General features: G+C 32.4%; 1 protein-coding gene across 1 annotated transcript; it reads right to left on the bottom strand.

Moving 5' to 3' along the window:
- Positions 1–764: 764 nt before the first annotated feature.
- Positions 765–14,765, bottom strand: LOC127728069 (uncharacterized). Its single transcript, XM_052235262.1, has 5 exons — positions 14,098–14,765; positions 8,770–8,883; positions 7,017–7,985; positions 2,485–2,613; positions 765–1,545 (listed from the first exon to the last, which is right to left on the bottom strand). The coding sequence occupies exons 1-5, from the start codon at positions 14,420–14,422 to the stop codon at positions 1,280–1,282; spliced, it is 1,803 nt and encodes a 600-aa protein (XP_052091222.1). The 5' UTR covers positions 14,423–14,765; the 3' UTR covers positions 765–1,279.
- Positions 14,766–14,970: the final 205 nt, after the last annotated feature.

The following is a 14,970-nucleotide window of genomic DNA, read 5'->3' on the forward strand; positions in this document are numbered from 1 at the left end:
GTGACGTATTTTTGTGACGTATATAATCTTGAAATTCATACATTTATATGGATAACTGCACTACAAACTAATTGATTATCATTCTCATTTTTGTATATTTTAAATCTTAGATAAGCACGCATGTTTTGACATAAAAAAATCAGTATGTCGCCAAAGTCAATGTTCATACTTGATAGTATACACAATAAGTTTGTAACAAAATCAAGTTTATGCTCTTGAATTTCGTATTTGATTTGGCTATACGTTTAAACTTAACTAGTTTACCACCGTTGAAATCTCATAAATCGATCAAGAAGATCAAATTAAGGTTACAAAAAAATGAGGTCATCGCATGAACTCCAATATGCCTAATTACATGAAACAACTGATGAGTTTGAAGTTGACGAAACTTGTGTTTGCATACTAAACTATAAGCTCGGTATCTTAGATGAGTTTTTACAACCACATGGCCAATACCACTACTGATGAGCGTTTTGTTCCCAGAGTTTAAACAGCCTAGTAATCTGTACTTCTGTGCTGTGATAAAATACCTTTGGTACAGTGATACTCTAAATAAAATGTTGATGTATTATAATCATCAAGATGTTTTAACCCCGAGCATAGATGGCCTTTACCAGATTTGTCACAACGGTTGGGATATTTTTGTTTACAATGCTCTTCAATTTTTTATTTGATTTGACCGTCCAACTATTTGATTCGAGCGCCAATGATTAGCCTAATGTAGAAGAAACGCGCGTCTAGCATACTAAATAATAAGTCTGGAATTTTATATAAGTTTTATCACCCTTTCATAGTATACACCGAAAAATTTTTGTGCATAAGCCCAATTAAGTATGGAGTTATAACTTGTTATAACGATATAAAATATATAATAAGTTGTCCTATGATATCATGTCTTGTGAATAAAACATTAAAGAAATATAATGGATATACAAATCCACCGCAAATTGTACAGAAATTCGGTATAACAGGCCCTTATCATACATAATGAAAACATACTAGTCAACATCAGATGTTGATTAGATTGGATTAGATTTAAAGATTGATATTAAATTCAATCGCAAAAAGTATGGTTTAATCTATAATTGAATGTATCTTCTATCGCTTTTATAATATATAACTCTTTTAACCAAGACAAAATACAAAATAATGTTTCAATCCTTTGTAATATTACGTTAGATACTATTACTTGTTTACGTCAGAGTTAATGCTATAATCCTGATTTACAACCAGCGGCATACCGTTCCAGCAATATTTGATGACGAGGTGATTTTCCTATTTACCGCCATGGACGTGTAGATGTGTTTTGTTTTGTTTGGAGATGTGGTAATTTTAGTACTTCTTCTTTGTGTTGTCCATCCTTCTCACTCACACGAGAGTCTTGTTTAAGAGGTAGTTTTATACTTGGTAATTTTAACTGCTCATTTACTCTCACATTCTGATTTAAGTCATGAGGAGACGTTTGACCATTTTCCGTTCTTGTATTCTGTTCATATTCCGACTGTTGTTTACCAAGAGACGACTCATCTGCTGATATTCCAGAATCTATAAAATTTTAAAGGATATAAATGTGTATTAACTGAGCTCAGAAAGTAGGTATAAAAAAGAATGTCAGAACTCGAACTTCAAGACAAAAATCGTGTATATGAAATTAACACTTAATTTATTTCGTGTGTCGGAAGAGCTCTTATGGATTTACCTTCAGCAGGAACATTGAAACCCAAACATATATGTATTTTTCTTTTTCATACTTGGCTTTGAAATGCAAACACAGACAAAAACAAGAGGACAACGCTAGATCGTGGAAATCCTGACAGACACATTTTAGATACAAGAGACTATTGCAAGAAGACATACAATAAACAAGGGAAGGGACAGAAAACGGAAACGGTTTTTTTTTAAAGAGGATGAAATAAAGGTTCGTAATAATAAAAACAGATAGGACACACACAACAAAAACCCAATACCATGACATCTCAAACATACAAATCCAGAGAAAAAGAGAATGACACTCAAAACAGACAAACCTTGTTATTTGTTTTGCACAAATAAGGTTATTCTAAGAATTTTAGATTTATCATCACATTAGCTACATAGATAGACATTAGATATATCAGTACAACTTTACTGTTATAAAAATTCTTAGTTAATGCTTTGGTGATGACATGATTTATAACATACTATTCTAAAATTCCCCGTTGATAAATTAAGAAATGATTTAGAAACTAAGGTTCTCAACAACATCCGGCAGATTTGACCTAACATGAATTTGGCTATTCCTTTAGATTCCTTTTGGTCTTATAGCTAACGATGTTTCTACGTATTTACACATCCTGGCTGAATTATTTAGGTTTGAGCGTTCCTGATGAAGGTAAAACCGGAAAAGCTCTTCTAAGTTTGTTCTTAAAGAAGTATACATAATCTCATTACTCCTGTTGAAATAAAGTACTATTTAGAGAAGAAAAAAAATTTCAATTATATTACCCTGTAATTCAGAATTATCTGCCTTTATTCTTTCTACAGTATTATTAGCATGTTGTGTTGCGTCAGAAATGGTCTGATATTCTGTGCTGTCATTTAGTGTTTCTGTGTTGACAGTAGAAATAACAGTATCTGAAATACAACGGCAGCAATAAGAACGTGATTATTTGAAAACAACTAATAGATGAAGAACAGCAATAAAAGAGTTGCATCTGCTTTGTAATTATAGTCAGTCTAATCAATTTTCAACCATATTCTTTCTTTTTCATAATTGACTATAAAGTACAAAAGCAGACAATTGTCAAGGGGACAATGCTAGACCGCAGAAATCCTAACAAACAAAGTTTTGATAAAACATACTAGTGCAACAAAACAACGCAAACCATTATGAAATGTTCAAATTTCATTCTGAATAAAATTAAAACTTTATTAATTTAGTTCGCCCGAAGAGCTTTACTGCTGTGGTGGAACGGTAGAACACAGACATTATTGATTCAGTGCCACATTATGCATATGGTAATTCTTTAAACGAACACCATTCATTCGATAGCTGGCATATAATGCACAAAATAAATCTTTAATTTTGTCTTCAACTTTTCACAAATTAACTTTCAAAAGTACAGAATATGTGATCTCGATCACTGATTCAGACCTAAAGGAGGTATTGGAAAAGCCATTATACCTAAATCGCAAAAACTGTAAAATGTTTCAACCCTTTCAAAATATTAATAACTTTATCAATAAATGAATAGGTGAAACTGATGCTTGATGAAATAATGCCTGGTAAACATTTGAAGGGGGTTATAAGACTGCATGTACTTAGTAATACCTGGGAATTTTCTACCACAAAAGGTTGTCGTATGTCATTATATTCTCCTCTATTATATGTTTAACTCTTTTGAAAAATAATAAACTCGTAGTATATGACTTTAGTGTTTCAGGAATATTCTTCTACAAGTAAGATGAGGTCCAAAGGTTTGGGAAGTCGAAAAATGTATAACTTATAGAGTATCAAACCATCTATACTACTAAAATAACGAGGTCCAATTTGTTAGCCGGCATGACGTAAAACGACGAATCAAAGAATCCTACTTCATATATAACTAATATAGGAAAATAGTGTTGTTTAAAAATTACACCATTCCAGGCTCTTTTGTTTTCCACATAATTGATTACCGGATCACTTGAGATCCGGTCTGATTAGTGAAAGGCTGGACGTCTGGAATGTGGTAAATCTGTTAACGGTATCTCATTGGTTATAAATAACATTAAATGGCTACTTCCCGGCTGCTTCCGGGCTGCTTCTGGGTGAAGTGAAGGATATCTTAACGTCTGATTGGGTATTATTGAGTTGTATGCACTATATGTCAACGCGTCCGTAAGTGAGGTCGGATAAAAATCATGATAGTAGGTCATCGGTACAACTTATTATGAAGTGTTCAATTGCTATCGTATCAATTTGGTGCAAATAATATCATTCTGTGATAATGCAATTTATGTTATCTTGAAATTATGTTGCAATTTTAGTACGAAGGTGTATATTTATGTATCATTAATGTTCTTTCAAAAAAAATACAATAATACATATAATCTACACTTTATAGTGCGTATTGAAACGGTTGATTGATGCTTTAGTGTTTTGTTATATTTCTTCATAAACTATTATTTTAAATAGTAAATTAACAAAACGTGTGCTCTATGAATAAAAATATTATCCTCATATTTTTCATTGCTTGGACATATTGATTAGAAAATATTTTAATCACGGAATTTACCGTATTGGTACGAAGATGTCCTTTCGTTTCCCGCGCTTTCGTCGCGTCATTGATTTCTGATGTAGACAAAACAGACGATTGATAAACAGCTGATTACAAGAATAGAAAACAAACAAACAAGGTGAGCAATATGGTTTCGTGTGTGCAAGGAAGCATACACCAAGCATCACGGTATAGTTATGGGCAAGGGTTTCAGTGCACTATAGTGGCAGCTGTTGCTATATTAGCTTTTTACAATGTTCAATTTAATGACCCCTCTAGCTGGACGTCTACGACTATAGATGGAATTATTATTGAAGGCACCAATTTACATGATCGCATCTTATTTCTTGAAAACCCAAGATACTTGCCACACAGCGAGGTCCCAAATGATGTTTCCATTCGGGGTAGACAGTTTAAAAGTATGTACTCGTACATGATGATTTATTCTTTGGAGTTGTTGGACACAGTGGCGATCTGCAGTCATTGTCAACAGCACTGAGAACTGCATTTGATATATCCGATTCTACTTTGTTCACATCATCAGGTCTTACAATAAGTATATTTCGTCGTGATGATAATTACTATTTGTTTGATTCACATGCTCGAGATAATCAAGGTTTTCCATTTTCAAATGGTGCTGCTATTTTGCTCACATTTTCAAATCTGAATGAGCTGATACTATATGTATCATCAATATACAATGGTGCTGAGTTTAATCTATCGCCTGTATTTGTAGGTATTTATAATATGTGATATTGGCAGATGGAACTGACTATGTAAAGGCTCTAGTTTATGACTTAGATGCGTTAACAATGATGCCGGTTGATATGGGAATCCAGATCCAGTATTTTATTCCAAAACCAAACAGGTATTTTACGTATATATATTAGAATTCATCCTCCTTAACATAGTACCCATATATAACTACCATACACCTTATCGCTATTTGGAATTCTGTCCCGGCTGACCTGAGAAACTGTCCAGCTTGAACCGTTGACGTCATACAACAATCACTTTTCCATTGTGGCGTCAAATATTTTGTATTATGACGTCAAAATTTTATGGGAACCTTTGTGATGTCCAGTCACTGGGGGGGGGGGGGGGGGGGGGGGTCTCTTCCTATATGAAGGTAAATACAGATGTGCCGCTGGAATGGGTTCCTTTTTTGATACGTCAAATATATCAATGGGGTGCAATTTTACCAAGGAAATATATCAATAGGTAGTAATTGACCAATTGGGATATATCAATAGGTCATAATTTTTCAGTTTGTTGTGCAACGATCTTCACTGAATTTCCCAAACTCTTTGTCATTAAAATTTCCACATCTGCTGAAACTTTTGGACACAAGTTTTGAGCTGATAAATATATGAATGGGTTATGATTTCGCTGTGAAATATATGTATAGGTAGGGATTTCACAATTACTCAATAAAAGAATGAGGGGTGTTTTTTAAATCCCGGCTGCACAACTGTACCCAAAATCCCATGTTGAAACACCCCTCCCCCCCCCCCCCCCCCCCCCCGTTTGTCCAGTAATGGCGAACAAATAGGAATAAGGTGTATTCAAAGCACTCTTCCATAAATCAACTCTAATGGAATATTCTTATATATATGATATGTTGGATTTTCAGAAAGACGTCCGTTAACTAGTGCAGAAAATAAATAATTCAAATGCATCTATTGAAAATAATTATTGCATGCGTTTCAATAGTTCTGCTTTGGACATAACTGAATAACAATGCCGAATATAATGGAAGCATACCGGTAAGTCAAATTTCTTTATTTTTCACATAGCATCAGCATAGAATGATACGATATGAATCAGCAGATTTATCGTTGTTTTAGAAGTTCAACGAGAAGTTATATATTTTACTTAGTTTTCTGTTTAGTATTAAATTTATATTTAAGATCCATTTATTACATCGGTGATCCGTTTATTTGGCAATCGCCAATGGCAGTCAGCAGGGTTTAAGAACATTTGTTGTTCGACCTGTTAGTCAAATTCGTTTTGTTAAAATATACTTTTTCACTTTTTTGGTCTTTTGGAAAATGTTGTTAGTGCTGTATTTAGACCCCTCTAACAAGAAATTTGTTTTGCATGCACACGTATAAAAATTGCGGTTTTTATCCAACGCAATCATAGGTTTGAACGTTGTTTTCAATTTAGACTTGTAAATATATATATATATATACAAGTCTAAATTAAAAACAAGGTTCAAACCTATTATTGCGTTCGATAAAAACCGCAATTTTTATACGTGTGCATGTCATCTAATAACGCTTCATTTTACCAAATGTATGATCTTACAGAAGCACTCTTGAAATAGTAGTCAATGATGAATCGCTTTCACAGAACATATGTAAATGAAAATATAAGGATTGACATTCAGTTTTGCCCCCTTAAAACAATGGCCCAGTAACAATCTTAAAGCTCTCTAAAAAGTTAACTTTGTTTGTGAACGGTCGATCCAGTTTGCAAATACTAATACGTGAATTAGGAAATCCTATCGTAATTTTCAAATCGCTTCTTGCATCTTCTTTCGTGACTCTGTCGAATATGTGCATACAATCATTTCACCGGATAATTTTGTATTTATTTTATCAACTGCTCACTTTGCCAGGACTGTTTGATTACATTCTGTCTTTTATTTGTCTATTATTGTTTTGTAATGTCTAATTAGTGGTAAATTTACCTTTTAAAAGTGGTGGTTGTACAATAAATATTTGTTTATTTTTTCGTTAAAATACAAAGACAAAGCAAGTTAAAATATTTTACCTGGACTTTGAGTAAAGTTACTTTCAGTAGTCTTTGGTGATTTAGTAGACGGACTTTCTACTACGAAATTTGTTTCAGTGGTTTTTGGTGGTCTGTGTTTCGGTTTAGCTTTCAATGGTCTCACTTTGTTGTCCGTGACGTTTTTTCGAGTAAGTGGAATGAGTGTAATTTGTCGCACAGGAATTGGAATTACTGTGTATGGACTCTTCTTTTTGTTTGTCTTCTTCTTCTTGGGTTTTTTGCGAACTTCAATGTTCTTATCTTTGTGATTTCTATTAGGCATTGGTCTTAAAAGGGTATATGACCGCCTTAATGGTTTTGCAAGTGGATTTTGAAACTGTTCCTTTTCAAATTTAGTCAATGAATTGGATCGTATCGGGAACATATAGTGAGGCACAGGTCTTACAGATGTGTCATTCTTCTTTACAATCGAAGGTATTTCTTTTTTATGATTAACTTTCTTTTCCTTTATTGCCATTAGCACATGTGTTTGTGTTCTTTCTGTAAATAGGGATTTCAACGATGATGCTCTAGACAACTGTATTCTCCTTGGCGTTGGAGTTTTCAAGTCTAATAATGAATGAGACCTGTGCAGTGATGCAACAGAGCTTGACCTAGATAATATACTTGTTCTCGATCTAGACATAATTCTGTCGGGGTCAGTTTTTGGCATGAATCTTGTTGGTGGTCTAGATATTTTCTCGTTTACACCATCCACACCGGTATCGTCATATTTGAGTCCGTACTTCGAGACCGTATAATCAGCTAAATCTGCACATTCTTGTGTAGTTTCCGGAATTGGTCCAAATTTACTCAAATCAGTTTGTGACTGAAAAGCAGATTTATGTGAAGCTCTCTTAGCTGTTCGCCACGGCCACGGAAGATATTTTGGCGTCGGTGTTTGAGGTTCGGGTAAAGGAGGAATAATTTGCTTTCGTTCTTTCTGAAGTTCTGTTTGTGACATCATATCTGAAAATCGTGATTTTATTCAATAATTATATACAGTTCCTCTCAGCATTACATGAACTAAGTCGAGATTGTTCCCATAAAGATCATTTGTTTTTCCCACAAGAAGAGGGAATACCAAATGTACCTGTTTTCAAGCTATGTTGCAAAAATCAACGTTCATTTACACTGTTTGCTTTGGTAAAAAAATTTTAGATGATTTTCATGGGAAGAATTGGCGATTATTTGTCAATGTATTTGTTTTTACGTACGAACAAATTTTCCCGTTCACTTATTTAGGCCATATGTCTTAAAAGTAGAGAACACGGTTATAATAAAAAAAAAAAGCACCGCCCAGCTACCAACAGGACGACAATTTACTTAAAGAAGATAACGAAAGACGGCATCGCAGGGTCAAAATGTGCTCGTAACTACAGGGAGATAGCAAACGTAGACTTGTTTCCTTTGTAATGCTAAACCATTTTGCTAGACACTAAATATTATCAAAATTCTGAAAAAAATAGTAGCATTTTTTACAACTTACTCGCAACAGTCCCGTAACCTACTAGGTCAAGTGACGTTTCTCGTATGTAACTTAATGCAGACGCAAATCAACGAACTTGATCTTCCATAAACAAGAATGACGCCCTTGTACTTTAGCCTGATATGATGTATAGTGATAAACATTTAATGCTAATATTACATTTATTGAATATATCACAATATTTTTATTGATTGGGTTTTTTTACAATTAAACGGTTCAGAATCTTAAAATCTGAAGAGTATATTCTACAGCAAATTACCCTACCCTTTGTTATACTTTTCTTTTCAACGGGTGGTATAAGTTCTTGCTTAGGTGCTTCCCAGTAATGTGAAAAATCCGGATCCAACGATGGTTCATTAAGAATCTTTTCATCGTCGTCTAAAAAAATCAAATATATTATAATTATATCTTTAACCACTGATATATACCATGTTCACAAAAATGAATTGAGATATATTCAATAATTTATGACAGTCATATAGACAGGGTTGGCTTAAGTAATTCATCTACAGTGATCACTTGCCTGTAAACACTGAGGTTGTCAGTTCGAACCCCGCACGTAGCAGGTGCGTTCGACTCAAATCTAAATTGACTAGGATTGTCAGTTTTCCTACCGAAGATCGGTGGTTCTCTCCGGGAACTCCGGCTTCCTCCACCGATAAAACTGACTGCCACGATAAAGCCAATAGTACTGAAAGTGGCGTTAAATATCATTAATCATTCAATCAATATATGCATACACAAACAAAAATTTCAAGAAAGAGGGTCTCCTCCCGTGACTCACTGCAATAATGAATATTCTACAAATTATCAGAAATATATCATATACTATCACATTATTCAATTCATCTTGTATGGGAAAGGATTTGTATAGGCTGTGCCTTTTGCCCAATCCCTTTTTTAAATTTGATATTTGAACAATAAAATACTTTAAAATGTTTTGAATTGAATTGTGTTGTGTTTATAAAAACCATATTGAACTAGCTTTCAGGAACTACCAGTACAATTAGGTCGGTACTTTGTGTCTTTGTCTTCGTCTTATTTTGTGTGTGTGTGTGTTTACTAACATCGTAAACCCCACGACGCTCTTCATGTGCCTTTCCCGATCGCGAGTCAGGAACCTGTATTCCAGTGGTTGTCGTTGGTTGATGTTTGTATCATGTGTTTTCGTTCTCTGTTGTTGTATAAATCTGACTGTTTGTTATCTTTTTTGAATTGTTTTACATTTTGTCATATTGAGGCCTTTTATAGCTTATTATTCGGTATGGGTTTTGTCTAATGTTGAAGACCTGACCTGTTACTATGTGAATAGTTGTTTTATTGGCAATCATTCCACATATTCTTATTTTTAGATTAATGGATTCTTCTCTTCTCCTTTAAATCGACGTTTAAAATCGATTATAATCGATTTTGTCGTCTTCAATTATGATTGATCGATCATTGCAATCGGTTTGGTTACTAAAGCTTGATACATTTTAATGTATGTGTTTTAATGTGTTTTGATCGATGGTAACGCGTCCTAACTAAAAGGCAATGACAACATGAACACACTACGTGAATTTTTCAACACTGTCAAATTCAGAACTGACTTTTTTCGCCATCGATCTTTTCATAATATTATATAAACAAGTTAAACCGATTGGAACGATCACGATCGATCTTAATTTGGTTAGAATGAATGAGGTCTGAAACATACAGATCTGAAACTAATTACGAGTTTTTGGATATTCGTATATCTTAGTTGTTTAACAATTATATTTATTTACACGACGTACTCACTACATGAAATTTTGATCAGTATTTAGAATATAGCAAAGTGCTCTCGACCAATGAAATTGTAGGATTTAATGCCTCTTAATTGTGAAGAATGAATGTAAATCATGTTCTTAGTAAGGGATTATCCCTATTATGTGGGTCTATTTACAGTTCAAAACAAAGACTTTCTATAAATGAGTTACAACTGCCCCGAAGCACATTTATCAGATTGAAAGGATTTATCACACAGTGATTGAAACCGACTAAAAGTTGAATTGTGAAACAAACAAAAAACTCAGAATAAGTTAAAGTTTACTGTGCAGTAAAATTGGTACCGTGAGTATTATTATGAAAATAGTATTAACTTCAAATTACTAAATAATTAAAAAATATATAAAATCATTTGCAAAAAAAGAAAAAAAGCTTTAAAATAAAAAAAATACCTTAATCTTTAGCTTTCCAAAACTTTGATCACTGGATCAGCGGTTGGGAAGAATAGTTATTTCCAATATTTCGATAAAATAAAAAAAAAACCAGGAATTTAATTTAAGTGTTGAACATATTAAAAACTTTTAAAGGCATTTTATATGAACATTTTCCTGACATAATGAAATAGTATTTGATGTAAAAAGCCGGACCAAAATTTTGGCTGTTAAATAAAATCTATTTGTAACTCAAATGTATCAATTGATTTAAACTGTAAATTAAAAAAAAAAGACAATTCCTCATTAAAATATTACATGATTTACATTCATACTCACAATTAGGAAACATATACAATTCCTACATTTTCTTAGTTCTGTTGTGTCACCTTATATGTATAACGCATTTTTTTTAAATATTTCCCAAATAATAAGAAAGTCCTTACATCACTAAAACTAATCCATAAATGAAATGCCTAAAAAGGAAGTCATGCATTAATTATAAACATTGCACTGACAATAAAACTAATTCTTAGATACAACCAATTAAGAGATCAATTGAGCCTTGAGCACTTTACAATATTCTAAGTTTGTAAGAGAATGATAATCCCTTACTTCATGATAAGTACTCGCTAACGCTCGTACTTAATCATGAAGAAAGGGATTATCATTCTCTTACATATACTAAGTCAATACTTGTTTGTGTAATTTCATGTATCAAAGCATATCACTGAATGTGATTAATGATCTTGATAATATTATTTTTTTTACATGATTCAGATGAAAGTATAGGTGATATAAACTAAGTATATAATGATTTTGAAACTAAAGTCGCTAATTAATGATCATGCACCCATGAAGTACAGATATTATCGGAAAACCTCACTTCCATATATGGACAGAGAACTGAGAAAAACTATTTTTCACAAACAAATATTTTTATGATCTAAATTTGAATAATACAAAACAAACAAAACTTTGGAAGCATATAAAAAACAACGAAATTTGGTTACAAAATTAAAAAGAAAATCTGTGATCATTTATTTTCAAGAAAGATGTGATGGAGGACAAAAATCAAAAATCTTTTATAGTACAGTTAAATCATTTCAAATTCTACTTGCAGCCAACAGAAAATTGTACAAGTGGAAGATAATAAAAAAACTCAAAATGTTTGTGACAACTTAAACACCTTTTTGTAAATGTTGCCAATGACATAGGCAAAGGTACTATTTTTGAAAAACACACTCACCCTAGTATTTTGAAAATTAAAGCTAACACACAACATGTTGACACTGCAGACAAACTTGTGAAAAAGATCAATATAAAAAAGGTACAGGAGTTTCTAACATATTGCAAGATGGTACACAAGTACTTAACAAAGATATAACAAGACTTATAAATAAAAGAATCAAGTGGATTTCCAAAAAGATTAAAAGAAGCTCAGGTCGTACCACTACACAAAAAAACGATCTACTTGATAAAAGAACTACAAACCTGTGAACATTTCAAAAAGTTTTTGATATGGTTATGTCTAAATAGTTAATTGAATTTTTTGAAATATTTCATGCTTTTTTATGTGCATTTAGAAAAGGTCATGGATATCTGACATCTCTGCTGAGACTCTTTGAAGATTGGAAAAGAGCTTTGGATAAAAATATGTATGTGGCAGAAATACTTATGGATCTTTCGAAAGCATTTGACTGTCTACCACATGACATTCTTGTACGTAAATTATCTGCCTATGGTCTTTTTTTAAAATCAATGAAATTACTTCAAAATTATCTTACAGGTCGTAGGCAACAAATCAAACTTCATTGATTACTCAGCAGTTGGGTTGCATCCAGAAAGGTGTACCCTCGGACGTTTAATATTTAACATTTTTATAAATGATATACTTTATTTTATGGAACATGGAACCCTATAAAATTATGCTGACGATAATACTCTGTCATATGCTGAAGATGATTTCGAAAATTTATTATGTATACTTGAAAAAAAAGTTCTGATATAATTGATTGGTTTAAATTTAATTGTATGCATGCAAATTCTGATAAAATCTAAGCTATTGCAGTTTGAAATCAAACATTTTCGAAGAAGCCTGTTTTTAATATACACTGAGTCAGCTAAAATATCATGTGATGAAATTTTCAAACTTTTAGAAATTGATATTGATCATTAAATTAATTTAATCACCCCATTAAAAACATTTGTCGTAAAGCATGTTTAAAAGCGCATTGGTTGCTATCTTCAAATATAATAATAAATTGACCATTTTTCACACGTTTATTACATCTAATTTTAATTTATGTCCTTAAGCATGGAATTTTTTCAACAAAAATAATACCACTGAATTTGAAACAATTGAAGTAAGGGTTTTACGATTTATATATGAAGACTTTGTTACATTGTAGTACGTATGATGGATTACTTGTACGAGCAAAGGTTCCATCACTGAAAATTAGACGTATGCGTAACATGGCTATTGAATGTTTAAAATTTTATATAAATTATCACCACCATGCTTACGTGATTTAGTGGTACTGAAAGATTGTAAATATAATTTTATATATTCTAATACTGTAGATATACCTAGGGTTCGAACATCAACCTATGGTGAGAACTCTTTTGAATATAAAGCTGCTGTTTTATGGAATAATCTACCTGATGATTTTTTAAAAATGGCTAATTTCAGTCAGTTTTAAAAATATTTTAAAGTCATGGAATGGAAATTAGTGTAAGTGCTCAGTTTGTGCAGATAATTAATATATTTTGTTCAATTTTTACCATTTAGATCATCCTCCTATCTTTAATTTTTAATGCAATGGATTTTACCAACTTTCTAATCATGCTTAGTTTACAATTTTTTCTATCTATCTATGTCGCTACGACTATATAGTTGTTTTTTTTTGTTAGTTGTTTTTATTATTTTTTTTGTGCTTTATGTCAATTTAATGAGTCAAGCCTTTTTTAACTGATTGTACAGTTTGTTTTTATGTTGTGCCGTTGCACCACTATTCCAGGTTTGAGGAGAATTGAGCAATCACATCATTTTATTCCAACACATTTTTTATGTGCCTGTCCTAAGTCAGGGCCTGTAATTCAGTGGTTGTCGTTGGTTATTGTCTGTCATATTTGTTTTTTGTATTGTTTTAGCATAAATCAAGCTATTGGTTTTCTCATTTGGATGGTTTCACATTTTTTCATGCCGTTTTTTTTTAATAGCTTACTATACGGTATGGTTTTAATCATTATTGAAGGTGCTGGTTGGTAGTATGTATTGTCTTGGCATTCATATCACATCGTCTTATTTTTAAATTACTTCTTTTTTGTTTTCATGATAGTTGATAAATGATGTCTATTTTGTAAGTTCAGTATACAGAAATATAAATTTTAGAACTTATGCTGTGTAACTTACCTAAGCCTTGAGCTTGTCTTATTTTGAACAACTTAAGTCTTCGGTCGATGATGGCCCGCTGCTTAGCAACAACTTTTTGTCTATGTATGCAATACAGAACTAGTAACAACAGAAGGATTATAAACAATATGGCTCCTAGTACTCCGCCAATAATTGCACCAACATTAACACTATCTGTTGTTAAAATGGGTATTGGTGATTCTGTTGTTGTTGTAGATGTCTCCGTTGTTGTTTCGTCCTTTTCAGTTGTTACTTCTTCAGTTGTTGTTGCCTCTTCAGTTGTTGTTGTGGTTTCTAAATATTTTTTTGGAAATAGTGATAACATTTTTTCACAAAGGAAACACTTAGTGGTACAAATAAGGGATAAGGGTTATTCCACAAAAGATTTAACAGGAAGATGCTTGTTAGAAATTCCAAAACAATTTCGGAATATATTAAACTTCAATGATTTTGAGGTTTACTTAGTGACATTAAAATCGGGAAAGGGGTTTCTCATTCCGAGGGGTATTATTCATTTAAAATTGATAAAAAGGAAAGGCATCAAAAACCCTTGTGTATTCAAAATGAATCATGGGCTTCTTCTTTTTTAGACAATATCTATATAACTTTTTAAAAGATGACACAATACAAAATATCTAGAAACAATATACTACTGCCCGGCTGAACCACATTCAACATTATATAAATAACACATAGCTGAGAGGGTGATAGAGCAGATTGTTACCCCGAGAAAACATTGTCAACTGAGGCAAAGCCAAGGTTGACAATGTCTTTTCGAGGGGTAACAATCTGCTCTATCACCCTCTCAGATATGTGTTATTTAATTTATTATACTGAATGTTCTGTTATTACTGTCGACTATGCCGGGTTTGT

The sequence above is a fragment of the Mytilus californianus genome, unplaced genomic scaffold (assembly GCF_021869535.1).
Source record: "Mytilus californianus isolate M0D057914Y unplaced genomic scaffold, xbMytCali1.0.p SCAF_2, whole genome shotgun sequence".
Lineage (NCBI taxonomy): Eukaryota > Metazoa > Mollusca > Bivalvia > Mytilida > Mytilidae > Mytilus > Mytilus californianus.

Excerpts from the sequence above, each read along its gene's own strand:
- LOC127728069 (XM_052235262.1), bottom strand. The coding sequence starts at position 14,422 with ATGTTATCACTATTTCCAAAAAAATATTTAGAAACCACAACAACAACT. Across the intron at positions 7,986-8,769 it reads AAAGAAAAGTATAACAAAGG|ATATGATGTCACAAACAGAA; the intron begins GTAGGGTAATTT and ends CACGATTTTCAG. Across the intron at positions 1,546-2,484 it reads AGATAATTCTGAATTACAGG|ATTCTGGAATATCAGCAGAT; the intron begins GTAATATAATTG and ends AAAATTTTATAG.